This window comes from Syngnathus leptorhynchus, chromosome 21 (genome assembly GCF_054491065.1).
Source record: "Syngnathus leptorhynchus isolate UIUO chromosome 21, UIUO_Slep, whole genome shotgun sequence".
Lineage (NCBI taxonomy): Eukaryota > Metazoa > Chordata > Actinopteri > Syngnathiformes > Syngnathidae > Syngnathus > Syngnathus leptorhynchus.
In genome coordinates this window covers 3,184,042-3,212,007 of record NC_141215.1, presented here as the reverse complement: position 1 = coordinate 3,212,007, position 27,966 = coordinate 3,184,042, and the positions used below count along the sequence as shown (strand labels likewise).

At 41.2% G+C, this 27,966-nt stretch overlaps 4 protein-coding genes across 7 annotated transcripts in view; 3 read left to right on the top strand and 1 right to left on the bottom strand.

The window, feature by feature from the left end:
* ccdc146 (coiled-coil domain containing 146) overlaps nucleotides 1-11,920 on the top strand; it is a 32,035-nt gene extending 20,115 nt beyond the window's left edge. The window contains exons 22-27 of one of the 2 annotated variants that reach the window (XM_085901615.1): nucleotides 214-3,209; nucleotides 3,594-3,682; nucleotides 5,202-5,324; nucleotides 7,804-7,902; nucleotides 10,775-10,967; nucleotides 11,567-11,920. In XM_085901615.1, the coding sequence (XP_085757741.1) occupies nucleotides 214-429 (216 nt within the window). In that variant the 3' untranslated portion in view covers nucleotides 430-3,209; nucleotides 3,594-3,682; nucleotides 5,202-5,324; ... (1 more) ...; nucleotides 10,775-10,967; nucleotides 11,567-11,920. Of the gene's footprint in view, nucleotides 1-213; nucleotides 3,210-3,593; nucleotides 3,683-5,201; nucleotides 5,325-7,803; nucleotides 7,903-10,774; nucleotides 11,325-11,566 lie in introns of those variants that run through there. The other variant, XM_085901614.1, reaches the window with a different exon arrangement.
* gsap (gamma-secretase activating protein) lies at nucleotides 1,899-15,734 on the bottom strand. The gene is made up of 32 exons (XM_085901626.1): nucleotides 15,376-15,734; nucleotides 14,838-14,908; nucleotides 13,842-13,898; nucleotides 13,696-13,765; nucleotides 13,553-13,600; nucleotides 13,406-13,494; nucleotides 13,276-13,345; nucleotides 13,155-13,204; nucleotides 12,768-12,878; nucleotides 12,647-12,703; nucleotides 12,253-12,299; nucleotides 12,094-12,173; nucleotides 11,723-11,800; nucleotides 11,561-11,641; nucleotides 11,330-11,422; nucleotides 10,789-10,951; nucleotides 10,617-10,707; nucleotides 10,438-10,507; nucleotides 10,286-10,365; nucleotides 10,147-10,227; nucleotides 9,787-9,909; nucleotides 9,658-9,710; nucleotides 9,553-9,584; nucleotides 7,801-7,862; nucleotides 7,134-7,229; nucleotides 5,407-5,477; nucleotides 5,199-5,293; nucleotides 4,942-5,061; nucleotides 4,369-4,430; nucleotides 3,567-3,665; nucleotides 3,316-3,412; nucleotides 1,899-3,172 (listed from the first exon to the last, which is right to left on the bottom strand). The coding sequence occupies exons 1-32, from the start codon at nucleotides 15,461-15,463 to the stop codon at nucleotides 3,039-3,041; spliced, it is 2,619 nt and encodes an 872-aa protein (XP_085757752.1). The 5' UTR covers nucleotides 15,464-15,734; the 3' UTR covers nucleotides 1,899-3,038.
* On the top strand, nucleotides 15,465-23,811 carry nampt1 (nicotinamide phosphoribosyltransferase 1). 2 transcript variants are annotated; one of them, XM_085901634.1, is made up of 12 exons: nucleotides 15,465-15,731; nucleotides 16,379-16,676; nucleotides 18,430-18,586; nucleotides 19,289-19,392; nucleotides 19,458-19,586; nucleotides 19,995-20,153; nucleotides 20,243-20,379; nucleotides 21,048-21,273; nucleotides 21,357-21,476; nucleotides 21,544-21,684; nucleotides 21,762-21,896; nucleotides 21,972-23,811. In XM_085901634.1, exons 2-12 carry the CDS (start codon nucleotides 16,623-16,625, stop codon nucleotides 22,071-22,073), a joined length of 1,464 nt encoding a protein of 487 aa, XP_085757760.1. In that variant the 5' UTR covers nucleotides 15,465-15,731; nucleotides 16,379-16,622; the 3' UTR covers nucleotides 22,074-23,811. The 2 variants fall into 2 exon arrangements, 1 of the variants encoding a protein (XP_085757760.1); XR_015063052.1 differs by lacking the exon at nucleotides 15,465-15,731 and having other exon boundaries at nucleotides 16,389-16,676; nucleotides 21,972-22,784; nucleotides 22,894-23,811.
* sypl1 (synaptophysin-like 1) lies at nucleotides 22,894-27,845 on the top strand. 2 transcript variants are annotated; one of them, XM_085901645.1, is made up of 7 exons: nucleotides 22,907-23,033; nucleotides 24,326-24,390; nucleotides 24,613-24,724; nucleotides 26,154-26,272; nucleotides 26,346-26,550; nucleotides 26,622-26,813; nucleotides 27,074-27,845. In XM_085901645.1, the coding sequence occupies exons 3-7, from the start codon at nucleotides 24,653-24,655 to the stop codon at nucleotides 27,203-27,205; spliced, it is 720 nt and encodes a 239-aa protein (XP_085757771.1). In that variant the 5' UTR covers nucleotides 22,907-23,033; nucleotides 24,326-24,390; nucleotides 24,613-24,652; the 3' UTR covers nucleotides 27,206-27,845. The 2 variants fall into 2 exon arrangements, with proteins under 2 accessions (XP_085757770.1, XP_085757771.1); XM_085901644.1 differs by lacking the exon at nucleotides 24,326-24,390 and having other exon boundaries at nucleotides 22,894-23,033.
* Nucleotides 27,846-27,966: the final 121 nt, after the last annotated feature.

Sequence of the window (27,966 nt, the reverse complement as noted above, 5' to 3'; positions counted from 1 at the left end):
AAAATATGCTCTTGAGAGAATAACAACGTCTTGTTACCCCCGGAGTGATATATTTTTATCATTCCGGGCACTTGCGTTTGTTTTGACGTATCACAACTATTGAATTTATTATTCCATTTTGGTGATTATACTGGGGCAAAATTGAATTTCGCCTCAGCACTCCAAGGTCATACGCGTCGATATGAAAACTAGCTTGCTCGCATATGTCCTCAGCTGCCAGACGGCGATGAGTGGAAGCTCTTGCCCAACGGACAGTACACCACGGCGGAGAACCGACCCGATGCCTACATCCCCCACGCCGACGCTCTACCTCTGCCCAAACCTTACGGCGCTAAAGCCCCCTTCAAGCCCTCCCAACCAGGTGCCAACATGAGACACATACGCAAACCCACACATCTCAAACCCTTAGAAGAAGAAAATACAAAATAACCCCCGAGTCATCGAAATTCTGTCTCAGTAATGTGCTTCCATTTTAGCATACCTCCTGTAATTACTTCATGGCTGCATCTGGTTGTCATATTTTTTTGCTGCATTTATAGACAATAGCTTGTTTACAGAACCGAAAGTGTGAATTTGGGGGTATTTTAACTTTTTTTTCGGACTTGTAATGTTCTATGAATGCATTGCGGAGGTTTTAAGCTAGGAGCTTAAAGCCTGAAAGGAGAAATGTAAATACAAAGAGGATGATCACACAGTGGAAGAGGAAAAAAACGAGAGGAATTCAAAGTGGTGCCAAAAAGAATAAGAAGACTGAAAATATTAACTTGATTTCCCGGATTCTTCGTAACATGTGAAAAGGAAAAAATGGCATAGTTGCTGCGCATCAAACTTTAGTTTTGTTCTTAAGACAGTTGCCAGGGGCGGAGTAGCTCTACGATTTATTGAGAAAAAGTATTTGGATAGAATAATAGATCACGTTTGGCTAATAAAGTAAAACGCTAAAGGCATGTGTTGCTGGAAAGTGACATATATCGAGCCGGGAATAATAATAATGGAAAACTACAAATGTAGCTAATGATTAGCTAAGCAACCTAAAGGTTTTTTTTTAATTGTCTTTTCTTTCAAATTAGTATTTATTCCAGTTTATAAAAGCTTGAAGAGAGCTGTGACAAGATATTGGCCTAATGCGTTACATTAGCTATAAAGGCGAGTTAGTATGTTTAGCCGAGTGCTAAAATATAGATGCTAACGATGAAATTTGTTTGGAGGTTTTTGAGTGTAAAACAGACAATAATGATACCAACTTCTGCTTATCTCCACATAGAAATTCCATGTCGTAGAAATTTAAGTAAAATAATGACTACCAAACTCATAGGTTTCTGTAAAATACCGGACTGACTAAAACAGCTAGTAGCTAATAATTCTTGGGGTAAAGTTACTTGTGATCGAAAACTTGAATTGACGTAGTGGGTGGAATTTTCTGCTAACGTGATTTTAATCTTACTGTATGAAAATGGTGAACATGTCTGACTGTAGTTTGATACTCGTTTCCAAAAAATCAGAAACAAACTTGCGCTACTAGCTAACGTGTTAGCATCTCATATATAAAAGAAAAGACAGGTCAATAGTTAATTTAGTAAGATATTGTGTTCAGGAGTAATGGTGTGTGTGATCATCCATTGCTGGCAGCTGCTGAGAGCTGTCGGATTAATTTAGCGCCAAACAGTTTAGGCTTCATTAGGCCATTACATAACACCGAGCGGGCGAGGGCCAAGACATCGGAAGCGCAAATTCCCGTACAAAGAACAGAAATTCCGGAGAAATCTATTTTTGTGGAATCAGACTGCGAGGTGTTTACTGAACTTGACTCATCTTGTGAGATCATTTCCCGACTGCCGATTGAAATGATTTTAAGACGTGTAAAATTCCAATTGTATCCGGAGGCGTTTTATGGTGCAATAAGATTTAATTGGAATCATATTAACATGACAAAAAAAAACTCAATGGAAAAAAAAAACAAACATATTATCCCTTTTATTTCCAACCTATAGAATGTTTGGTATTTCGCCCTCAAAAAATCATAACATACCACACACATACATTTTCTTGAGAAAAAAAATTCAACCATGATTGATCACTCACGGGCACATGATTCAAAACAGACCATCACATGTCTTTTCATCTTCTTTTAGTTTCAAATGTTTGACGCTGTCCTCAACATATTTCTGCAACATGTCGCCCCGATCGCTTTGTATGCAAATATTGAAACAATGTGTGACAAACGATTACAGGAAATAGTCCAACATCGAATAATCATGATGGAGAAATAGGTCACCCAGAGGTTTTCCAACCAAAGGATGTTTTGATGTCCTATGACTGAATGTTCACATCCAACTTTCTCCGAGGACGTTTTTACTGTCCTGTAATAATAAAGAAAAAAACACACCCCAACTGATTTCCCTCATCATTGACCTAATAAAAAAAATTCCCCAAAAATAATAGCTTAATCTTCCATCTTTGAAGTTCCCTCAAATGTGTCCCACCCGCCGTGCTTCGCATTATCTTCTCATTTAGATTTGCTCTGAAGTAATAATCGCATCTCGTTTGAAAACGTCCGTTTGTCCTACGTTGACGGCTAACGATGAACCAACTGTTCCTTGACATAAAAATGTTTCCCATGTGAGCAAAAATTTTAGGTATGTCAAACTGAACACAAAACGGACAATTACATTTTGCTTATTAAAAGAAAAAAGATCCCTTTATGTCTGATTAGCTTAATGCTAAGAAAGATTTTACATGCGTATATTCTTTATCCTCTGCCAAGAATGACTGAATTATACTGCCCCCAGGTGGCCGACTATCATAATGTCTTGCTATGTTTCGATTTTAAAAATACATTTTTGTATCAAGTCATGCCTCACGATGATGTATTGTAATAGAATGTGCAAAGATTTTGCTTTCTTGCTGATGTATCGATTTAACACAAAAGGCTTCCTGACTTGAATTCAAGTGTAACAAATGTTCAAAGTTTCCTCCCTTTCCTCTCTAATCCTGCCAACATCTCAGCATCTTCCCATCCATCTCCTTCATCGCTCTCGTTATTCTCCCATCTGTCCTTTTTTTAAAAAAAAATATTTTCCCTCAAAGCCCAGCCGAATGAGTGTCTGTTTCAGAGCCGTCTCCTCTACAAACGTGGCGTCCACGTTCCCCTGCTCCTCGAAGGGATTCAGAGCTGGAGCGCAGAAAAGCTTCTTTTAGAGGATTTCAACGTGAGAAGCATACACACACACACACACACACACACACACACACACACACACACACACACACACACACACACACACACACACACACACACACACACACACACATTACCTTGCTCCTCGATATTAGAAAGCACTTTGGCCAGGTACGCCAGAGGCAAGAACTCTGCTCCGAAGCCCGCGTTGTCTCTGCCCGTGAAAGCAAATCCCTGCACAAAAACAAGTGGCATAATGTTACTGACTTTCAGGATTTGGCTTAAAAAAAGCAACAACAAAAAAAAGAGAAATAATTAGGAAAAGGCTTCCAATGTGTCTGTCAAATGTTTTGTTTTGGCTGAGCAAATGTGTGTGTGTGTCCCCGACCTTGTTTTTGTTGTGTCTCCCCAACAGATTCTTGACGTAATCTCTGGAGATGGAAGCCGAAGTGACAGGATGATCCCACATATGGTAGAATCTGTTTTCCTACACACACGAAAAAGGTGACAGTTTTGAGGTCTCCCCCAAAAAAAAAAAAAAAAAGAAAATGTCGCTTTGTATTTCGGGATTTATGAAATAATATACACATTGCTTAATATTTAATATGGAAAGCAACAACTATGCTCCATCAGTCACGTTGATACAGAACTGCTTTCCGCTTCTATTTAACCGCAGCGAGAGCCCATTAATCAATGTTTAATTATTATTCTCTCCCCCCCCCCCCCCCCACCCCCACCCCTCCCAAGATGAATATTTTAAGCCCAGAATTGTGAAACTTTGCCACTAAATTATTTACGACGGTATCTCGGTGTGACCGGCTCGGTTTGACGCGGCTGCAAATTACAACCCTTCCGGAATGGCATGCAAAATAAATCGAACGGAACGCGATAAAAAAAAACCTCGGTGGCCGCTGCCAAGATTTGTTGCACTTCGTTTTCACTACAGTAGGGGTTCCTAATAAATTGATCATTGAGATAGGAATTTTTTGTTTTGGTAATAGATCAAATGAGATACAATCACACATTTATTTACATAATGTTACTTAACGTGGACGTTACATAACACACAGAGTGCTTTGTAATTGAGATTTAAAAATAGTTGATTTTAGTACAATAACACTTCCTGGCTACTTGAAACCTGGATTGTGCATTGTTTTAAAAGGAGACAGGTGGAAATAAACAAAACGTACCTCGGGAAGTCGTTTTAATACACTGAACTTGAGTTTCTCATTGGCCGCGCTGTTGTCCAAATCTGTGCAGAGGAGAAATAAAAATAGAATTGATTGAGTTCCAACATCAATATTGAATGGGGCACGTATTGTAAATACGCAATAGTTGTATTCATAATGAATTTACCTAGCCAAAATGGCTGCCATTGCCATTGGTGTAATTGGGGCAGTTGTTCTCATAATGAAATATTTTATAAAATAAATAAAATATTTCCATATTTTTAATCCAATTGTTTGCATGGTTTTAAGTTTTGGTTGGCTTGTTTTTGGGGGGAAATGAAAAAATTGGAAATATAGAATTCAATTTTATTTGTTATTAAATTTGAGAATGAAAAAATGGCGATAAGAAAATCTGACTGTTGCAACAATGCATAGCATTTTTAATTATTAATAAATTAATAATAATAATGATTTTTATTTTTGTATTTCTTTTTATTTTTTATGTACTTTGAATTATTATTAGATTAATAATAATAATAATAATTATTATTATTATTATTATGGTTTTTTTATGTACTTTTTACACCTGTGCACCTGTCATGAGTCGAGACACGAAGGTTTCCGTCAGCTGCAGGAAGCGTTGGTCGACGTACTGTAGGAACGTATGACGAGGGAGGCAGCGCAAAGCTAACGCCGCCAGCAGAGTGTGATAGCCTGACCAAAACAACGCAAAAAGAAATTACACAACACGACTGACTAACAATTGAGTCACACCCATTGCGCGACGCTAAACATGCTGATGTTGAACCTGCTGTGATTTGATTTTTCCTTTTTGTGTGTGTTGGCCATACCAGGAGGGAGGGGCATGCAGAGACCCCTAGTGGCTTCCAGGATCCGAAGCATGAAGTGAAAGACGGCCCAATCGCCCGGACCCCCCCGCTTCGTTCTGGAACCGTGTAAAATTTGGACGTATTGAAGTAAGAGTTCTGTTATGTTAAAATATGACTTCAGTAAAAAAGTCATAAGTGCTGCTCCGCCGCAAAGGGAGTGGATACTCACAAACACAGAACATGAGGGCCTAGCTTGTGCTTCAGCCAGACTGACTCCAGCATGTGTCCGATCAGCTCCAGCTACACACACACACACACACACACACACACACACACACACACACACACACACACACACACACACACACACACACACACACACACACACACACACACACACACACACACACACACACACACATTTAGTTGTTGAGAAAAGACGTTCAATTAGATTCTAATAAAATTTCCTCCAACTTGCAGCTTGAGGCAAAGGCTGGAATTTGAGCTAACATCATGAAAACAAAAAGCAGCTTAGCGCATCTTTTTTACATCTGGGACTTTTTTTTGAGCATCTCAACTTAGCTTGTATCCTCACTTCCTTTTTTTTTTTGGAAGCCACACTTCCCGTTTTCATTTCCACACAGCCCGGTTGGCGTGTGAACGCACGGAACGACACATCCGGTCGCTAAACGTATGTCAGCATGCGGGATTGTTCGACTGCGATTAAAAAAAAAAAAAAAAAAAAAAGACACGTGATAGCTCACTGGAACATAACAGGAAGACAATCCAACATTTGTTTCCACACTATTCATTTTCCAATCTGTCATTCAGACGAATAATCTTTGGAATGCAACAATATTGTTATTGCAAATATTAGCTAAAACTCCAGATTGATGTTTATGGAGATTAGTTTCGATTTTTCATATAAAAAAACAAAGTTTCGGCTCCTTTTGTTTCCGATAATATTGATCTTTCTTGCTGCTTCTGCGGTTATACAAATGAAGATTTGAATTCTTTCGCAGGTGTTCGATCAGATGCTGAGTGAAACTACAACAAAAAAAAAAGCAGCCGTTTTTCACAACAAACGGCTTTTCTAATGAAAAGAAAAATAACAACCTTCATCATCCAGAAGGGTGTTTCTCTCTTGCATAATTAAAACCTCCCCCCTAGCTTATTTCAAAACACCATTTTCAATATATATTCAGTTGACTCCTCCGCTTGCTCTTTACACCGTATAATAAAAAGCAATGTATCGCCGTTGTCCGTAGCAACCGGGAGCCCAGGGGAATAAATAACTATGACAATAATGTAGTGGCGAATCGCAATCTATCACGGCAGAACTTCCTGGCTCTTTAAAAGCTGTAATCTATTTCAAAACACACACACACACAGTACCACCGACTGTCAATGTAGCCATTAGTCTCAATAAGTACCAAGTGGGGGGGGGGCTTTTGTTCGGAGAGTGGACATTTGGCCGGAGTTGTGTGTGTGTGTGGGGGGTAACGGCCATAACAGCTCATTTTTCCTTCTTGTCGCTTCCAATTGCGTATCAACCAGCGCCAAGGTTAAGTTTTCATCGGCATTTTTTTTTTTTTTTGTTTGTCAGTGAGATAAGAAAAAAAAACTTTCCATAAAACTTTGTGTAAATTGGGACTGAAGTTTTTTGGAGGGGGGCGGAGCCAAGGCATACATTTTGATGACAAATAGGCGGCCAATCTGATTTTTTACACTTTGACCCGAGAGGTCGACGACAAGCTCGCTGCAATTCACACTTCTCTCGTTTTGATAAATGTCACATTGTCTACCCGGGGAAAGTTTTACCTCCCCCTAAACACATGGTCTGAGAAATTTTCTTACAGCTAGAAATCACAAATAATCTCCTCAAATGGAATGTTAGCAATACCTGGGAGTGATTTGAGAAAAAAAAAAAAAACATTTTGGATGAAAAATACTGACCAATTTGGCTACATAATTGATAACCAGGGAATCGATTTTCTTCTTGCCCAGACGAGGAAGGTGCGTGTTCAGATGCCCTCGGAGCTTCTCCACCGTCTACAACACCCAGAAAAAAAAAAACATGGAGATGAAAGCGGAAAGGCGGGAAAAGATAGGAGGCGGGCGAACGGACGACCGGGTCATTCTAAGAATAGTTGGAGCGGCGCGCTAACATCTCGTTTGAACTCTTAAACTGAAGCGATCTGCAGTTTCGGAATCGCGCTGAGCGCAGGCAAAAACCGCAGAGTGAGGAATTGCTCATCAAATTGTTTCAAAAGAAATAAAAGACGGGGGAAATTGTGCCTTATCTGAATATGTAAGGAAAGTTCACCAGATAACAGGAGAGAAATAATTGCCATTTTTACATTTTTTAGCTTCCATTTGAATAAAAACGAATTTTCAAACTTTTCGTCATTTGCCCCAAAATCAATTCGACAGTGCGCCTTTGGTATGATTTTTTTTTCTTCATTTTGTCAAAATATTCGTTTTTCTATTGTCAAAATAAAGTGAGGAAAACCCGACAGAGACTCTCCACGCTTCGCTTTTTAGATATATGATATTCCTCACGCATCATTGGTTGCTTGCCAGTAATTCTTTTTTTTTTTTTTTTTTTATTCCCTCTTCTCACCAGGCCTATGAGCAACCTCTGGTGGTGGTCCTCCTCTTGGAAAAGTGGCACCAGCTTCCTGCCTGGAGAAGAAAAATTGAACAAAAAGAATTTTTGTCTCAGGTGAGCCTGTGCAATTCACCTTGCTAACCTGGTCGCTATTTGCAGAGAAAATTAAAAAGAAACCTTAAGGAGAAGAGGAGGATTGTGGGTAATCTAAGACATTAATGGATTCTTTTTGGGGTGTGTTTTGACTTTGAAAAAAAAAAAAAAAAAACATCACAAAGCTTGAGGGGGAGTTGTGAGACTGCCTTCCCCTGCTGTGAGCAGATGAATAATTTCAGACTTTCATATATAATCTTTATTTAATCACGCACATGCAAGAGGCAGACTTTTTTTTTTTTTGATGTGTCATATGTAACAAATTGCAACGTGCGAGCACATTTGTATGCGCATGGATTATTTCCAAACACACAGGTAATCGTTCTCATTAGCAGAAGCATTAGCATTAGCCGCTTATTTACATATCGACTCCCTCGTAATTCGCCTCGGGGTAAAAATGGCAAATATTTGCCAGCTTCCACACTGAGCTATGTAAATGTTTTAATAGCATCGCTTTCATTTTTGTACGGCGTTCCTTTGAGCGGGTTTTCTTCCTTTGACATTTTTTTTTTTTTTTTTGGGCCCTCCGGTTTGATGAATAATGAAAGAATGAATGATGGAGTCTATCAGATGGTAATCAAATTTTCCACATTAGTTAGGAAGACACGTGGATGAATAACATGAGTTTAAGAGTGTTAGCCACGGAGAACTAGAGTGGGCTGAATCAATTTTTGTCTTTTTTTTTTTTTTACACGAGAGTGATTTAATATTTTATGGCAGCAGTAAACTCTGGGGCGGTTATGCAGTATCTTGGTGATTTATCGGGCAAGAATTGTTCCTCTCTGTGCTTATTTTTGCAGAAATGGTGGCATTTGTTTTTGGAAATGTGTTTTTAGTTGCGATTAAAAAAACAAAAACGATATTTAAAATGATTCAATTAGATATCTGACTTGGCACCTAAGCGCTATTTATTTCTGAGCAATCTCTGAACCTCACTTCCTGAGATGCATTTGCAGGACCGCAATATGTCAACATTTTTAGAATTGATTATTCTGTCGATTATTCCATCGATGAATCGGATACATTTCTATTTTACATGAAAATGTATAACAATATGTCAAATATGAGTGCAATATGTCAAAATTAAAACGGTCACTATCAAAATATTTGCAATCGATTATTCCATCGATTAATCGGGTGCATTTTTATTTTACATGAAAATGTATTATAAAACTGCTCATTTTTACACTTTACTTAAAATGACACTAGACCACTGAAGTTCTCAGTAGCTCCATTTTCTTTTCTCCAAAATGCCCAAACAACATGGAACATGTTGGAAATCTGTGTTCCATCATCACTTGCGGGCCGCATGTTATGACTTTACGCCAGCCGGTATGCACCATGAGATCACAGATGAAGTTTCAATAAATCAAATGACATGAAGAAAGTGAAGCTTTTGGCTTGATGCTCAACAGCTGCACAGGAGGCCCAATAACAGGAGCGATGTTATAACATCTGTGCATTCTTCGCCTCTCCCCGTTCTCTGTTACTTCATTTTTCATCACTTTTTTTTTTTTTTATGAAACCACAAGATAATAAGTGAGCGTGGTGTGGTTAGCTCAGTTGTGAGTACAAAGAATTTGACCAAACACATTCTTGGGACTGACTTACCAAGATGCCAAGTATCCACCATGGTAAGGACCCTAAAAACAAATAATAAAAAAACATTGTAGGGACTAATAAAATAATAAATATTACTGTATTTATTCTACCTACTTCTTAGTGTTCTCCAACACATGAGTCATGTGACTAGATGCTTCCTGAGCCATCTACAAGAAAACAACACAAGAATGAACATGGCTCCGCCCCCTAAAATATTTTCACAGTTTCATTGTTTTCCTTTACAAGTTTGCTCCAGTATGCCTCAAAGTAAGACGTTTTGTATCTGGGGTTGGGATCCACTTCAAAATATGTTGTCCTTTCTGTGTTCCACTGCAGCTCGGACCAGAAGCTCTGGAGACTCCTGGCCTGCAAAAAAAACAAAAAAACAAAAAACAGCAGAACTGTGTGTACTGTAACTCAGGTCAGAAAATAGATAAATAAATACATAAATAAATTAGAAAATAAATAAATAAATAAAATCACATTGACAGAATCACTGCTATAACTAAACTAGAAATTCACGGTCAAATACAACCAGCATGTATCTTTTGTCATGCATTCCAAAACACAGACTTGTGAAAGAAATTTCACGCATGTCATTACCTGGCCTTTAAAACCCGACTCGAGATGCAATCGAGTAGTGCACAGCACGCCGGGGATCGTCGCCAGACACGTCGGTACCTCCTGCAAAACCGAAAGTGTGAACCAGGTGCTTTGTGGGGACGGCGGGTGTGGAGGCGACCTTCATGTCAAACACCGATGAGCAAGGCAGAAGTTTATCCAGGCTGAGTGACCTTTGGTAGCTTATTTTGTATAAAGATGCTGTAAAAAATAAAATAAAAAAAATCACCCTTATTCAATTTATTAACAATTTTTCTTTTTTTTAACACTCACCTAGAATAAACTCCTGAATCTGGTTGAAAGAGTCTACAACGTTTAAATTGTCACACAGCCACTCAATAATCTGCAGGCATAAAAAAATAAAATAAAATTTACATAAAAGCTTGTTTAGTGTAATGTGTAGAGGACACGCCAGGGTGCTTAAATGCCAGCCTCTTCGCTTCAGTGCTAACCTCCAGCTCCACGTTTGGGTCATTTCCGCTGTGAAGAAGCAGGCAGTGAAGGGCGGCCAGGCGTTGAGCGTCGGCCATGTTGTTGGCTCTCCTTGAATAATAGATGGAGGACACAAGAAGAAAATCTTTATTGACCGTCTACTGCCGTGTCTTTCCAGTAGGTGACGCTCACCCAGATGGTGAGTGGAGGATCTGCAGAAGGCGGGCGGAGCTGAGTTGGACATCGTGGATAGTGCCGCCTACCGGGTCCAACACGGTCGTGCTTGACGACTCCTCTTTGTGTAGTACGGTGAACTTTCCGGACTTTGACGGGAGGCCCAAGTCGGCGTCGTCTCCTAAACGTCAGAACGGGTGCTGTCATTATTGAATATTTCTAGAATCGATTATCCCTATCGATTATTTTTTCCCCATCAATTAATCGGATACAATTTTATTTGCATTCAAGTGTATTAAAAAAAAAATTGGAAAATGAAAATTCGCGGACACCCACGTCACTCACCAAATAATAAAAACTATTTTTAGCCAACACGAGTATTTTTTTATCGATTTTTTATTTTTTTTTGCGATAATAAATTCAAACTAATCTGGACATGCTATAACGCTAACAATTTGTTTTCATTTAAGAAGGAAATCCAAGTTACCCGTTTCCAAGCCAATGTAGCACAGCGGGATAAGACTTAATGAGAAAAAGAGTCCGCAACACTTTATCTTACCAGACAGGAAGAGCGAGTGGCACAGCATCTCCTGCTGCCTGCTGTTGATGCAGTGCAGGAAGCGCTTATGCAGATACACCACCACGTAGTAACCTACATATGGAAATAACAACCCCCCCCCCCCCCCCCCCGCTTGTTAGCGCCACTCGCCTGTTTTCGACATTAATTAAGCCAAATCACACACATTTAGAAATTCTCTTGTGTGTTTTTTGATATCTGTGTGTCTTTGACCTATAGGGATGAAAAGCGGCTGGAGCTGCAGGGCGTCCCGAGCGGACTGACCCAAAGTGACCCGGAAAGTCTTGCTGCAGTCTGAAAAAAAAAAAAAAAAAGAGGATGAAAAGGAAAAAGAGTTGATATGCGGGAGATTGCGTGACTGCAGGTAACACGCACCTTTGTGAATAAGAACCACGGAATAGATGAGTTCGGTTTTGTCACGTGCGGGTCGGCTGTAGCATACGCACATGGTTCCTGGGATGAAATAGATAAATGTTACAATTGTTATTCGATTTGTGTTGCGAGGGAATTGATTGGGGCGTATTCAAATCAGGATCTCGCAATTAAAAAGGCATCAATCAGCCAGAAAGCAGATTCAAGCGGCTTTTAATCAAATGGTGAAAATCCAATCATTGTTTCATTTCGTCAGGTGAGAGGGGGGGGGGGGGTGTAGACTTACGTTCTTGTTTTCCAAATGAGGAAAAAAACAAAACAAGATGTCAGTTCATGGCGTTTTCATGTTTCGTTACCTGCGAAATAAGTATTACCTAATCGGTTTGTGAATACTTCCATCTTGACTCGCTCGGGCCTCTCCGCGTAATGGTGGTCGAAACCGAGGTTGACAAATCTGTTACACACACACACACCTTTATGTTCGCTATTTGATCGGATTAAGCTAATATTGCAAAAGGTAGTTTTTGCCTTACTTGACGATGCTGAAAGCATTAGCCGGCATCTCTAATGGGAGCTCCAACTGTGGGATAGCAACACAAAGGAAAGCTATAGACTAAAATGTAGGAGTTGCTCATAGATGCCACAAGAGGGCGCCAAAGCAATTTCAAACCGAGAGGCTCATAAAGTATCAACGCATGCACGAAATCATGAACCCACGGTACATAAATGACTGTTTGTCTAAGTTAATTAATATTTGATTAATGTATTATTTATTTGAATTAATTCATGATTAATTAAATAAATAAAACATATCTAATTTGTCATTTAATAAATTATTTTGTACTATTAATGATTAATTATTTAAACAATTATTTATCTAATTAATATCTACATTTTCCGGTGAGTGGGTGGTGCGTTTGTAGTTACCACAGTTTCGCAATTGCGGTTGTCGTAGAACTGCACACATCGCAGCAGGAACTTGTCCTATGGAAAACAGCTTTGAAAAATTCAAATCATGTTTTTACAATTTACATGAGCGTCGCATTACCGCCTGGGTGAGATAGTATAGCCTCTGCGTGTGTACGTCCCATTGGACCCAGCAAAAATCCTCCACCACTCGCTCGGCCATCTTGGATAAACGCTCGGGATTGGCCAGGACCTGGATTTTCCAGAAACACACGGCGCAAATTGCAGTTTATAATTTCAGTCACTCCGCGTAATTGCAACAACGAAGCGTATTACCGGTTTGTCTGAGGTGAAATTGAAGCAATTAAAAAGACAAATTTTTGATTTGTAGCGGCGCCGGGAGAATTAATTACAATAAAAAAATCGAGCGTGTTTCAGAATTAAACATTCCGATTCACGCTTGGAATGTTAAGCACCCACATGGGGGGGAGCCCGCTATCACTGGGAAGACTCGTCGAGTTCATCTTACCACTTTGTAACCGTCGTGTCTGGTAAGCAGGACGTGGTACTGATCCACATCTGAAGCACACACATAAGAACCCAAGTCAAGATCTTCTACACCTGGGACTTTGGATTTTTTTGATACTCACATCCGTCCTCGGTTAAAAGCAACAGGTGGCTCTCGTGCACTGATCCACGCTCGCTTTCGGGATAGAGGAACTAAAAAAAAAAGAATTATTTGAAGATGCTCGCTTTGTGACCCCCATTCACGTTCTCTACCTGAACTTTGACCCTGCAGTCGATCGCCTTTAAGACCTTGGTGTTGTTGATTGGATGGATCTCAATCAGGAGCGTCAAGCACTTGGACACTTGAAAGAGAAAAGACAGAAAATAATAATGCAAGCAAAACGAAGAAATAAGTCTTACTTGGTTTCAGGTGCTCCTCTCCATGGTTGTTTTGCGCCAAGCTAACAGCTAAAAAGGGAGAAAAATGATTGCGCATGCCTTTAATTTGTCATCATCGCAAATGGTATACGGTCCAATAAAAGGAGATTTGCTATTGAGCTCACCTAATAACGTCTCCTCCTTGTTTAGGGAGCAACTGCTGACATAAACTTGCTTGTCGAAAGTGTAAAGGAGCTGTTGGCGGGAAAATGCACACACTCAGGATGTATGTATACAAATATGTATATATAAAGGTGACATGAACTTTGACCTTATTCTGCTTCGTGCTCGAATCATATTTCCCGACTCTGGTGGTCCCTGTTGATCCCTAGGAGGAGATAGGAAATTATTATTGCAGCACCTCATTAATTCAAGTGCTCGAGATCCAATACTAAAAAGCAGCAACTTAAAAAAAAAAAAAAAACTTTTTGCAGGACTATCTTTGACCTCCAAAATCTGTTTAGCGGGTGTGTTATTAAAAATGTATGCCGCGCCGAGCGGTTTCAGAAACAACTTTATTCACTGAGGGTTTAAAGGTTTCCTGAATCTTCACATATAGTTTATCATCAGGAGGGAACATGCGCTTTATGCGGTTTGATTTTGGAGTCCATTTGATGCGTGGCACGCGCACACAATGATAACGAACGCGGCTAGCTTTTTCTTCCATCTTTTTTTATTATAATAAATATAATATATAACTCTATGGAGGATAAGATACACAAAAACTATATGATTTGGATTAAGCCCTGCCACAATTAGCGCAAATCTGCAACTCGTTGAAGGTTAATTTAGCATAGATGCTACAAGATGGCGGCAAAAGACTACTTTTGTTCAAATGAAAAATTCAATGCACTTCAAGCTAGTTCCTCAGGCATTAATATACCACTAAGAGATGCCAAAGTAATATTTGAATTGCTTTGGAGTATGAAAACAGCAAACACAACGGGTATGAAAAGTCTACACACCCTGTTCAAATGCCAGATGTTTGTGATTTAAAAAAGATTTGACCAATTTAATGCTTTTTAAACTCATTCCACTATTGATGGTGAACTATAACCTGTAAAATTCCCCCCCAAAAATGGGGAATCAAACTGAGATGATGTTGCACAAGTGTGCACACCCCTGTCTGTGTTTGGAGTTAACCAATTATGTTGAAGGCTTTCTCGCCCAGAATTTTAGCCTTGGTTTCATCAGACCATAACACATTTACTCGCGCATTTTCCTTATCCGACAATGAAACGAAAAAATTGTACACGACAATGATAACCTTCCAGGAGTAAAGTATGCTCCCATCTCTCTCAGTGTTGAGGATCAAGATGTCCACTGCTCCCGAGTAGTCTGCAGACACAGCATCATTAGGTAAATAACACCAGTGTGCTTTGACATACATTTGAATTATGCTTATTATATTCCAACAGTATACATTGCAAACGTCTACTTGTCAAAAGGAGCACTACACTTCTGAAAAACAACTGACATACGCGCATGAGCTATTTCTTTCGAAGCTTTAAATATTGCACCATTAAAGGTTCCTGACATCGTCAATCATTTCCATTTGCCCCAGTGCTGCAACATCATTTTCGCACAGTATGTACTCTCACTTGAAGCATTGTGTGCTTCAGGGACACCTGGGGATCAATAACACTAAGTGTAAATGCAGATTTAAATCATAAATGGAAATATTTAGGGGAAGTGGCTCTTTTGCGCATATAGAAAGATATATTTTTTGAGAAATGCCAGCAAATCAAAACTTTATGCTACCTATTGTGAATTTCTATTTCACCGATTGCAAGTGAACGCCTCACCTTTCACCCTGCACACCGCCGCCTCCTTCCTCCGAATATCAGCCTCCACATCTCTGCGCAGGTCAAACTTCGGCTGCAGTTTTAACATTTAACACAGCCCAAACTTGGTGTAAAAGAATATAATCGGATCCAAGAACTTCACAGTGCGTCCCTTCCGTGCAGAATGTGCAGTCTTTCCGGGCGGGGCATCACATGACCGAAAGTCTTGTTAATTTTTTCTTTCTTTCTTGTAAAAGTTAAGACAACCGAGCGTTAACTTTACAGAAATCTTCCACAAAGCAGCAACTCCTGGAGCAACTCCGGGCTGGAATCTCTCACCACCACCCCACGACCAACCACGCAGGGAGTTCACAATAGTGTGTCACATTCATTTGTTACGCATACACGCACCGGACACAACAATATAGAGCCACACAATGGAATGCATTTGAAATATGCTTTTTAAAGTCTGTTTTGTGCTAATATTAATTGAAATGACGCATAGCCCGTTCTTCAACAACATTTTTTTTTAATAAAACATTTCTGTTTTGTTTGGGTTTTCTGTATTTATCCATACAGCAGATTATTTTAAATGTAGCCAACACCGCCCTCTTGCGTACACCTTAAGTACTTGCATGGTGTCTTTATCGAAGAAGAATCTATCGCGGGGTTTATTTTTTATCTTTTTGTTGTAAAATACATAAATTAAATACATTTCGTAATGCCGCCATTTGCCTGTATTTTGTGGCGTGGTTTTGGGTTTTAAAATTTTCAAAATACCGGTATGATCTGATTCAACCAACCAAAGATCGCTATCGTTTTGTCTTCTGCTGATTGGCGGTTGTGTTCTGACAGGCGGCCATCTTGTGTTGCCACTCATCAAGCGCTTAACATGAATAATAACGAATATTGGTCATTGATTTTTCCGGGGCGTTTGAAATCTACAAATAGCTGGGATCTACTGACCCTCAAGTATGCGGGGGTCCGATTTTTATGATCTGATATTGCCCTGCTTCTCTTGCAGAACTAACCATCTGTCTGAAACGTTACGATCTTGGGCGACTGCACGCTTCCTGGTTGGCTCGCGTCGTGACGTTGCCGGGCAGAACCGAGTGGAGCCGAACCAGTTCGAAATTTTCAGAGCGATACCCCCGCCCCTGTTCTCCGGTCCTTCCCCCTTTTCGTTATTAGCCTGGAGTCTCCAGCAGCGGCACGACAGCAACCCACTGACAGCTGTGACTGACTCACAAGCGAAGAGGGTGGCAAAGATGGAGCACCGGGACGCCGATTTCAACATCCTGCTCGCCACCGATTCCTACAAGGTACCGTTCCTGGGATGATGTCGCTCTTAGACGGGATGGAGAGGGAAGGCGGTGGTTGGGGGGGGGGGCGTGTGGGGTTCACGGATGGATGAATGCATGGATGGATGGAAACGCATTCAGTCAAGGTGGCTCCACCATCAGTCCCCCAAGGCCACCGCACAGAGGTGGTCGACACCAGGCCGAGTCGCGCTGAGGATGCGGGTGGGGGGGTGGGTGCAACTGAAACAAAGCATCTCCTTGTCGGCTTTCAATTCCTCCCCCTGCCGCACCGGTTCGGTGCTCGGCTAGCTTTGCTCTCATGATCGAAATGAGCTAACGTGCTAAGTTACGTGCAAAGCAATGGAGAAACTAGCTCTTATCAAGCTAACATTCGTTAGCATCAAGCTAGCAAGTGCTCCGTGGGTAGTCCGCTGTGCTCCTCCGTGGGAAATATTTAAATCGGGAGGTGGTGTTATTACAATGTTATTAGTCCAGACAGAGGCAAGTGGACGTTTAAACTTGAAGGGGAAAAACAATGTTGAAATGGAAATGACCTTCGCCCCGTAGCTACTTTGTCTGCGTACCAAATAGCGTTATTTAGTTTGAATACTTTTCCTTTTTTTCCTTTGCAATCCATACATTGTATTATACATAATCGCAGACCATTCATAAAAAAAAAAGGGAAAAATTAATTCGACTCAATGCTGATCGCTTGGACAGTTGTTAGGCTAGTTCCCATGTGGTCACGTGATTTTATAGCTCTCGTCATCGTTATGTCATTAGGTGTACTATTATCCAATGCATATTAAATTTTAACAAAGAAGCAGCATCAGAAAAATTCCAATAATAGTGTTGCAAAAGGTTAATTTCAAACCCAAACTTAAGTTTTCCCTTTCACTTCGGGCTAAACATTCTCCAGAAATCTACAAAGTTTGTGGGTGAGGTTGAGCATCTGACAGTTCCTGAATCATTTTAGACAATTATGAATCAACGTTTATGGTGTGGTTGAAAAACCGGTGCCCTCACCACACACACCTATTGTTTGGAAACATGCACCATGAAAAATGTAGACATAGGGAGGGGGTTGTTTGCTGCAACTCATTTTTGCACACACACTCTTCAGTACATTTCGAACGAGCCCTGAAGTAACCTTAATCTTATTATTTTTTATTTAGTTTGGCTCGATCACATTACCTTCCGAGAGCTGCATTTTAAGTCCGTGCGCTTTGGTTTTTAATATAGCCCAGAATAAAGCTGGATCGTAGTCATAGAGAGTGTGTGTGTGTGTTCTAGTGCACGTCTTGACTCTATTTTGAGTCCTTGGAAGGGCACTGGCAGGGGTCAAATAAACTGAGTTGGTCGTTGACATTTCTCTTTACCCCCCCCTCCCCCCCTAACCCTTCCTGGCCGCTTATCTCAATCGTAGGTCACACAGGACCAACGGAAAAAAAGGTTGGCTTAATCATAATGAATTGGTCAAATCCAGTAATTGTGAAATGGAGGACCAGTGCGGGATTGAATTATTTTTTTTTTTTGGGAGGAATATGCTCAGACATGTCTCTGTTAGACAAAGTCTGACCTGGTTACATTGTCGTTGTATTTCTTAACACTTGAATAGTTTTGCCATTGACTGTCACTTGATAAAACACACTTCACTAGATTAGTCAGACATTGAACCGTGTGTCACGGTCGAAGGTCAGATAAAGTTTCGTTCAAATGTTTATTGACTATCTATTGTGGCCTTGTGATAAGTTTGTTTTCTGTACGTGTTCAGGTAACGCATTACAAACAATACCCCCCCAACACCAGCAAAGTTTATTCCTATTTTGAGTGCCGCGAGAAAAGGACGGATGCCACCAAAAGCAGAAAGGTGAAATACGACAAAACGGTCTTCTATGGTCTTCAGTACATCCTCCACAAATACCTCAAAGGTGAGTCGGGTTGTAATTTTTGAGTCAAAAATGTTTCTTCAATTTAGCCCATACACGTGAAGAAGGGTTTGTGTTTCACCATTTAAGAAAAAAAAAAAAAATCCACGGCCCCCTAAGAGGATTTCATGGTTTGCCGCGGCAGAGGTGGGACACAAAAGCGCAGCTGTCCTTTCAGCCAATGAGAATGGACGACCGCCGCCGCCTCCTTCCCCTCCTCCCGAGCAGGCTCAATGATTAACCTTTCCATTTGCATCGTTGATCCCACAAATATTTCGACCTAAGTACGCCTAAGGATTCTGAAATCCGCTCGTAGCGTTAGCCGATTAGCATAGTTGCCTAAATCCATTCTTGGGGCAATCACCGGTATGACTGAAAATACATACAGACATGAAAAAACAATTAGTTTTTTTGGTTTTTTTTTTATTGATATTGTGACCATTTTGGAGTCTACCAGCATCCCGCAACACTCCCAGAATTTTTGTTTTTTTTAATAATAATAACTTCTCCCAAATGTCGAATAGCAGTCAATGTATCTTTTTTGCTCTTTAGCGGAGTTGAAATTAGAAAATATCAAGAAGTGAGTGTGAGGACAAAGAAGCCCTGTAGGATGCTTCTAATTGGATTACAAGCGTGGACAGTAAAATGACATTCCTCTTCATGGAGTTTCTTTTTTTTTTTTTCCATACTCCCTCTTGTTTCCAGGAAAAGTAGTCACTCCGGAGAAGATCCAGGAAGCCAAGGAGGTTTACCGGGAACACTTCCAGGATGACGTTTTTAACGAGAAAGGCTGGACGTACATCCTGGAGGTGAGACACTTTCAAGTTTCAGCATCTCCAAGAGAACTTTGACGCCTTTGTTTATCCGTTTCTAGAAATACAACGGCCACCTGCCCATCGAAATCAAGGCGGTCCCGGAAGGGAGCGTCATCCCCCGCGGCAACGTCTTGTTCACGGTGGAGAGCACCGATCCAGAATGCTACTGGCTCACCAACTGGGTGGAGGTGAGTCCATGAAAGAAGAGATTTAGCGATGAAAAATATTTTTGATTCTGTACAAAATATGTCTTTTATCAACAAATGGGGGGAAAGAGTTGAGATGTTCGTTTCAGCGTCGTCGACCCACTCGTGGGCCGACTCCAATTCCGATAGATGCTATAATTAGACGCAACATTCTTCTTTGTTACCCACTTAGCAGTCATTTAACAGCACACCTCGTTGAGCGATACCGCCGTGACCGCTATTTATATTCCGCTATCCCGCCAATGGCCGACTATTCAAAACAACACGCACGCTTTTTTTTTTTTTTTTTCCGCATTGCTGGAATGCGTTTGGCAAGATCAAGGAATGCCACGATTTGGAATGTCGCTTTATGGTTTTAGCTTCACGTGACTGTCCTTTCTTTTTTGTCAGACCATCCTAGTGCAGATCTGGTACCCTGTCACCGTGGCAACCAACTCCAGGGAGCAGAAGAAGATTCTGGCCAGGTATCTCCTGGACACATCCGGGAACTTGGAAGGACTGGAGTACAAACTACACGACTTTGGATACCGGGGCGTTTCCTCGCAAGAGGTACTGAGGAGATTTTTGTGCAGATGGTGGAGTCACATGGGGTCTTTTTTTTTTTTTAATAATATATAATCTTCTGCTCTTTTCTTCAGACTGCCGGCATTGGGGCTTCTGCTCACTTGGTCAACTTTAAGGGCACGGACACAGTCGCCGGCATCGGTGTGATTAAGAAGTACTATGGCACCAAGGACCCAGTCCCGGGTTTCTCTGTACCTGCTGCAGAACACAGGTGCATACACAAACACACTTTGGTCCAAAAAAAATATATATTTCACTCTGCAGATCACAATTTTAGTTGACACCCATCACGTCTATGCTAATTTCCATTAGCCCATCTATGATGTTTTGCATTATCTGCTAGCATGAAGCTATTGGATTTAACATGTTCAACTCTGGAGGGATTAAAAAAAAACAAAATAATGGAGATCAAATATTTTCACGGCTACCAATTTTCACAATAGCAAAGCCGCTTGCTGTTTGGTTGAATTTCTTAGCCTTCGTCCAGAATCCACCTGGAGACATCTGTTGTGTGTCAAGGGGCACGTTTAGCTCCCCGTGCTGTGATTGGCTGGAACGATTGTGATTAGTTGCGGCACTGTGTACACATGCTTTTGTTTCACGGCACTGGGTCATTTATGTCGTGCACACACAAGGGGCATCCTTCTCACCAGTTATTCCCGTTATGCTTCGATTCATCCTGCATTGTTGCCATAGCAACCGCTATAGAATGACACATTCATCTGTTTACCTTAGCAAAAAGGGACCCATTGCACCGTAAAGAATCATCATGGTTGATATGTTTTGGGGAATGCAGTGTTTGAATAGCTGCCGGGTTTGTTTTGAAATTGTTTTGATTATAAATTCAAATAATGTCCAAAATGTTTTTTTGTCTTTCAGCACCATCACAGCGTGGGGCAAGGACCACGAGAAGGACGCTTTTGAACACATCATCAAGCAGTTCCCCAACGTGCCCGTCTCTATCGTCAGCGACAGCTACGACATCTACAACGCCTGCGAGAAGATTTGGGGCGAAGACCTACGCGGGCTCATCGAGTCGCGCAGCGCCGACGCGCCGCTCGTCGTGCGGCCCGACTCGGGGAACCCACTCGATACGGTGTTGAAGGTGCGATGATTTTATTGTTAGTTTCTTTGAAAAGAATATTTCCTAAAAAAATAATAATAATAAATCACGGATGATCTCGTCAGGTTTTGGAGATCCTGGGTAAGAAGTTCCCCCCAGAGGAGAATTCCAAAGGATTCAAGGTTCTGCCTCCGTACATCCGAGTCATTCAAGGAGATGGCGTGGACATTAACACACTACAGGAGGTATTAAAAAAAGCTCACTGTGGATGTGTGAATCGTCCTTGATGCATTTTTTTTTTCTTCCTCGCAGATAGTGGAGGGGATGAAGCAGCACCGTTGGTCCATTGAGAACGTTTCCTTCGGCTCCGGCGGCGCGCTGTTGCAGAAACTGACCAGAGATCTGCTCAACTGCTCCTTCAAATGTAGCTACGTGGTCACAAATGGACTCGGGGTATGATTGGAATTATTTTTCTTCCATTTTGGGTACGGGGTTAAGATGGAGTAAGCGTTTTGCTCGCCTCCTGCCAGGTGAACGTGTTCAAGGACCCCGTGGCGGACCCTAACAAGAGGTCAAAGAAAGGTCGCCTGTCTCTGCACCGGACTCACAGTGGGGAGTTTGTCACTCTCGAGGAGGGCAAAGGTGACCTGGAGGAGTACGGAGTGGTGAGTTGATTAGAAGATGAGTCACTAGCAATAATTATTGCTCCTCATCACGTTTTTCTTCTCCTTTCCTTCCAGGACCTATTGCACACGGTCTTCCAGAACGGCAAGATTGTGAAGACGTACACGTTTGACCAAGTCAGAGACAATGCCAAGCTCAAGGAGAGTGAGCTTGACTAGCTGCCCCCCCCCCCCCCCATTAGTTAGCCAGTCATCCCCCCCCCTCCAAGCCCCTCCCCTTTTCCTCGGCCTCTGACATCACCCCCCCACACACTGAAAATAAAACGAGGCCTTGCGCACTGATAATACATCCTGCCCTGAATTCCTCGATAAACTGTGACTTCCTTTAAAAAAAAAAAAAAAAAAGAAATCACTGGAATTCCATTGAGCTCGCTCATTCTGATGACAAACGTTATCTAAAAAAAAAATAAAAAAATGAAGAAACGTAGATGTACGGCAAGCCGGCGGAAGGATGAGCGATCTCCGAGCTGCTGCCCCGCCCACTTAGCTAACCCAACCATGTGATGGGCTGCTTTGTTTCCATGACAACCACTCACCCGCCCTCTATCATCTTACCTTGGCTTTGTCTTTGCTGCGAAGGGTTTTTAAATATTGTGAGATTCAGTTCACTTCCAGCCAAAATGTAAACAAAACAAAACAAAAAAGCCAAAAAATTGCTATCGTCTCCCTCAACGAGCATTCCCATCATCAAGCGGCCATCTTATCTCCATTCTGTTCGTTTGTGAAGTTGTTAAAAAAAAAAAAGAGGCATTTCCCTGAAGCACAGCAGCTCCAGCGTTCCTGTTGTTGGCACTGAGGTCTTCTCCAAACAACCAAGCGTCGATCGATACATCGCACAAAAACGTCTTCACCGGAATGAAGAGGATCGAAGTACATGAATGACTTCCCGTCTGTTTGTGTGCATGTGTTAAGTGTTGCTTCCCATGGGTTGTCCATCTTTATGCAAATTCTAATTTTGTATTTTTTTTTCCCTCACTAGCAAGGTATTTATTGTGAAGGGGAAGCTCCAGTTGAAAATTTCCTCCACAACAGTGTCAGTTTCACTGCCTTTAACGTGGTGCGTCTCATCGGAATCAGCCAAGTCGAAGGAACGGACGTGACGAGCTGGTGACCTCACAGGTATCAAACTGAGTAGCAAGAACAGCCACGATTCATATCGAAAGCTGTTTTTTTGTTGTTGGTTTTTTTCGATCCATTTTACATTGCTGCTTTCCACTCCTGTATGGAATATCTGTATATTTGGTATATCAGCAAGATAACAGTGTTACTAGTGTGGCAAAACTCATTATTTTCAAAACAATAGCCTAGCATTAGCATTAGTGTGGCTGTACACCTGTGATGTCACTCACTCGGATCCCCCTCACGCCGTCACGCTGCATCCCCCCCCAAATAACTTTATTTCTCTCTCGCTTTTGTTTAATTTTACAACTGCTGTTTAAAAAAAAAAAAAATCAAGTTTGTTTCTTTGTATAACTTGGCAGCGCGTTTTGAATACTTAACGTTGATTTTTTTCAACTCTGTTCTTACCGCAGACGATTATTATTTTGTATCTTTGGGTAAATATTCTTATTTACGGACACCGCGGCCATCGACTGCCTTTCTCAACTGTACATACGGCAACTAGTTTGACTGACCGTGTGAGGGAGTAGAGGCGAGTCCGAGAGACCACCACACGAGATATTTTTGTTCAGAACACTTTTTTTGTACCAACACAAATAACCATACTGTTCAAGTGTTTGTGAATTATCTCTTTTCCTAATGTTGTTGACTTCCATTGCGTGTGGGTGCGTGTGTGTGTTCACGTCGGTTGTCCCGGAACCTCCACCGACACTTTAAGACAAACCCACATCGCTATCTTTGTTGACGACACAATTAAACAAGCCACCTGTCAGTTTGATCATCTTTGATTCTTTTTTTTTTCTTCAATGATTTAAATTATTGAATTGTTATTCACTGTCCACTATAAGGATAAATTACATTTCATTTTAGAGGACAGGTTGTTCTGTTAAAGTTGTTTATCTGGGTTCAATTAAATATTATAGTCCAATTGTTATTTTTCATGCGTTTGCTGGATTGACGTGGATACTACACTTCCCATAATGCATTGCGGTCTTAATTATATTTTTTCGCATCGACAGTTTCACAAAAGGAATGTTTATGACCTCGAAAGAAAATAATCAAAGTTAATTTTGAAGCAAATCAGAGCGATACATTTTGAAGATAATTCCGTTCTTGGTATAGTTTTAAATTTAAAGGGTGTAGCCGTTGAAACGTCATAGCAACTTAATTTTGATGCTCGTGCATGTTGACGTTGAATGTGTTTTGTGCATCATAACAATTTCTGGTTTTAAAGATGACGTATTAACATTTTTTTATGACTAATTTTGAAGAATACTCGCCTTTTGTTCTAGCTGTCATATGACCCACTGTCGAGGACGCGCACGCGTAAACTTGAGCCGTAACAAAACTGCAGACGGTACGAAATTATTGTTTGTTATTGTTTGTAATGTAAAACTTTTTCTGTAGTGACGGTAACGAATCAACAAAACCTTTTTCTTTTCTCGTCACTTTTTTTTTCTTTTTTTTTTTGCAGCGTTAGCCAGCAGAACACGTCACGCTGTCAAATCACTCCCACTTTTTCTTTTCTTTTTTTTTTTGCCTCCGTGTTGCGGGACCAACATCACCGATTCTTACACAGTTCGAGGTTCGGCATCGTCAAAAAGTTTTGGATCCAAGTCATGATGACCGGATTTCGGCTCAACTTCTCGCCGCTGAAGGAACCGCTGGGCTTCGTCAAAATAGTGGAGTGGGTAAGTCTAAAAAAAAAAAACTTTGTGTGCGTGTGTGGGTGGTCAAGTAAGTGGGTCAGAACCAGAGGACAGGGAGGTGCGGTTCTTTCTTTCCTTCCTCATGTAAACTCATTAAGTAACATTTTTGTTGATGCAATCTGATTGTAATCCTCTTTCCTTTAAAAAAAAGTCAAAATTCAGTATATAAAAACACTGTAATCAAGTTTTGTGAAATAATTTATGCATTTTGATCAAATACAACATGGCCATAAGGGGGCAGTGTAGTACAGTGCCAAAGTAGTGAGTCAGCAAACTAATTTAACCGGTAGTTTTTTTCAGAGGATAAAGAATATATGCATACCAATGTTGTTTGTATTGGCTGTACATGTTGATGCATCGTTTATCGGTTTGCATTGTGTGTTAGCATTAAGCTAGCAGAAGGCAAAACTGTGGCAAAAGTGAAACAGTGTCCAATTTCACCGGCTTCCAAATGACACGGTTACAGATTAAAGCCAGGCTCGATAATAATTCACCTCGTGGGATAACAATCTGGCGGGAATAGCTTTTACATGCACCGCGTATTTCGTTCGACATATAGTGAAGAGAATGAGTCGCCTTATTTTTCTCCGAATGGGTCACATGGTAGTTGTAAACGTCTTAATGATGTCATATGATGACCTACGGGAAAAACACCCCAGGAAGTTGATGATGTCATTCCTCAGCGAGAATAAATGGACTTAAACGCTTGTGCTTCCGTTTCGTTCAAATGTAAACAGGAAGTCTCGAATGCATGGAAGCGAGGAGGATGTTGACCCAGATGTTAGGGGGGGGGGGGGGGGGGGAATGACCTGAGAGCTTCCTTGCTGCCATGTTGTCGTCTCATATGTGCTCCATATGGCTTCACGTTTTAATAATGTACGGGGGGGGGGGTAATTTAGCGGTTTAGCGGGAAGCGCTGGGGGCCGGTGACATACGGAGAAACATCTGTTTCGAGGCCTCGAGGCGTGTGTCTTTAAAATGCACATGTGGTTCTTGAGGTCTCAAGCTAAAATGCTAACGCTTGCGCCTGGAGTCAGCACTTTTGAAAATGAACACACCCTTAACCCTTACATACCGCTCGGAACAAATTTGGCCCTTTTTTGTAGATGTACGGGAAGCGTTAAAAGTCAATTTCCCTCCCCCCCCCCCACGTCCCTTACATAAATGTCTTTTTATGTCGTCTTAAGAATGGCGTGTGCGCGTGAGCGTTAGCATCACATGGTCTCCGCCACGCTAAATCAAATCCTGCCCCCATTCTTGCTAGGAATTCCACTGCGGAATCATTTCCATGTCGACAAGTTTAGTCCTCGGCATCAAAGATAACACGAGAATGTGACATCTTCTGTTTTTTTTTTTTTTTGTGAACATGATTTCAAATGAGCTTTTTGACGCATCTTGTTGTTCCAAACAGCTCACGGCCATATTTGCTTTCGGAAGCTGCGGCGGCTTCGCGGCCAAGAACATTGTGTCCATCTTCTGTGGGGATGGCAGGAATGAAACTCTCAATGTCAACTTCCACTATCCCTTCAGGTGAGAGTTCTTTAGGTGCCAGTTTCAGGAGAAAATATTGGCATTTAATCGGCAAAACTTTGCTTGGTGTCAGGATAAGCCAGGTGCCGCTCATCGAGGGCAACTCCACGATATGTAACCACTCCGTCAGCACCACCTACTTGATGGGAGACTCTTCCTCGGCCGCTGAGTTCTTCGTGGGCGTCGCCGTCTTCTGCTTCCTCTACAGCATGGCCGCCCTTTTGGTTTATTTGGGCTACATGCACGTTTATAAAAACTCTGATTTCGGACCCATTTTGGTGAGAGTTATGTGAAAAGTAGCAAACTGGTCACATTGAGAGTGATTAGGGAACGTGTCGATCGTTTCTAGGACTTTGTGATCACGGCGATTATCGTTTTCCTGTGGTTGGTGTGCTCGTCGGCGTGGGCTAAGGGTCTTCAGAACGTGAAGGACGCTACGAACACCGAAGGTATCGACGCCACCGTGGCGCTCTGCAAGGGGAACAACATCACGTGCGAGGTCACCGAGTACGCTAACCTGCGGACGCTCAACATCTCCGTGGTGAGTGCGGTCGTAATCTTGTTTTTTTTGTAACAGCGCCATCTATTGGTTTTTATGCTTCAGTGTTTTCTCAAGCTCAGGCATCCTGACTCAGACAATCATGAGACGCTGAATAACAACTTTCATCACCCCGCCCTTCCCTTTTCACATTTTATACAACACATTCAAGCCAGGAAATTCTCACATATTATTGAATTATCTTTAGTAATTGTGTTTTTTTTATTTATTTTTAATCTCCCCCCCTGCGCAAATGCTTTCAGGTGTTTGGCTACCTCAACATGTTCGTGTGGGCCGGCAACGCCTGGTTCGTGTACAAGGAGACTCGCTGGCACTCGCAGAAAATTTCAACCCAACCGGGACCGGGGAGGCAGCAGGTTCCGGCAGCAATCTAATACACACGGCGCAAAACCGACACCTCAATTGACAAATTGGCGTTTTGCAGCCAAACCAACCTGGTGCAGCAGCATTTTTTAGAATATCAAATTCCTACTTTCTTACAGCTTTTTATCTTCATTTTAGTAGCTTGACCAAAGAAGTTCACAGTCCTCATTAGGGTACTTGGCAGGTACTCGTTATGACGCTTAAAAACTCAATTCCTTATTTTTTACGTGCATGCTGAATTTTTTTATGCATTAGGATTTTTTTTTTAATACATCGTCGACTCTGTTGTCAAGGAAATATCTCTGGTGTTATTTCCGTCCCATTACTTATGGATTAGGTGGCAGTGGCAGACTGTTGAAAAAAAAAAGTTGGGTAATTAGCATCCCCGATTTCACCTTATTAAATATTTTCACGTTACTGTTTTTCTTTCTCTTTTTGTACTGTTGCATGCCTGATTTGTTTGCATTGATGGCTGTTCAATGTATTTTGATATTTGTTGCAATTTGCTTAGAATGTAAGTAAATATGGATGTGGAATAAAAGTGGGGAGGGTATACCGGTGATGCCCCCGTCACATGCTGTGTCCCAAATAGCTCATATTGTGTTTCAATTATTTTACCATTTCAATTATATTTATTTAAAATATTAAAAATGTCCTTATATATTTATGTTTTTATAATATAATATTCTGTGTTAATATCCCTATATTATTGCCTACTATAGTGAGAACAATGAGCTCGCTTCTCTAATGAAGTGCAGTTTCTTACTTTGGC

Coding starts and splice junctions, on each gene's coding strand:
- nampt1 (XM_085901634.1), top strand. CDS start 16,623: ATGGAGCACCGGGACGCCGATTTCAACATCCTGCTCGCCACCGATTCC. Junction 16,677..18,429: donor TCGCCACCGATTCCTACAAG/GTACCGTTCCTG, acceptor GTACGTGTTCAG/GTAACGCATTACAAACAATA. Junction 18,587..19,288: donor CCTCCACAAATACCTCAAAG/GTGAGTCGGGTT, acceptor TCTTGTTTCCAG/GAAAAGTAGTCACTCCGGAG.
- sypl1 (XM_085901644.1), top strand. CDS start 24,653: ATGATGACCGGATTTCGGCTCAACTTCTCGCCGCTGAAGGAACCGCTG. Junction 24,725..26,153: donor TCGTCAAAATAGTGGAGTGG/GTAAGTCTAAAA, acceptor TGTTCCAAACAG/CTCACGGCCATATTTGCTTT. Junction 26,273..26,345: donor AACTTCCACTATCCCTTCAG/GTGAGAGTTCTT, acceptor GCTTGGTGTCAG/GATAAGCCAGGTGCCGCTCA.
- gsap (XM_085901626.1), bottom strand. CDS start 15,463: ATGTTAAAACTGCAGCCGAAGTTTGACCTGCGCAGAGATGTGGAGGCT. Junction 14,909..15,375: donor GGCGGTGTGCAGGGTGAAAG/GTGAGGCGTTCA, acceptor CTGTGTCTGCAG/ACTACTCGGGAGCAGTGGAC. Junction 10,952..11,329: donor CCACTCGCTCTTCCTGTCTG/GTAAGATAAAGT, acceptor TCTGACGTTTAG/GAGACGACGCCGACTTGGGC.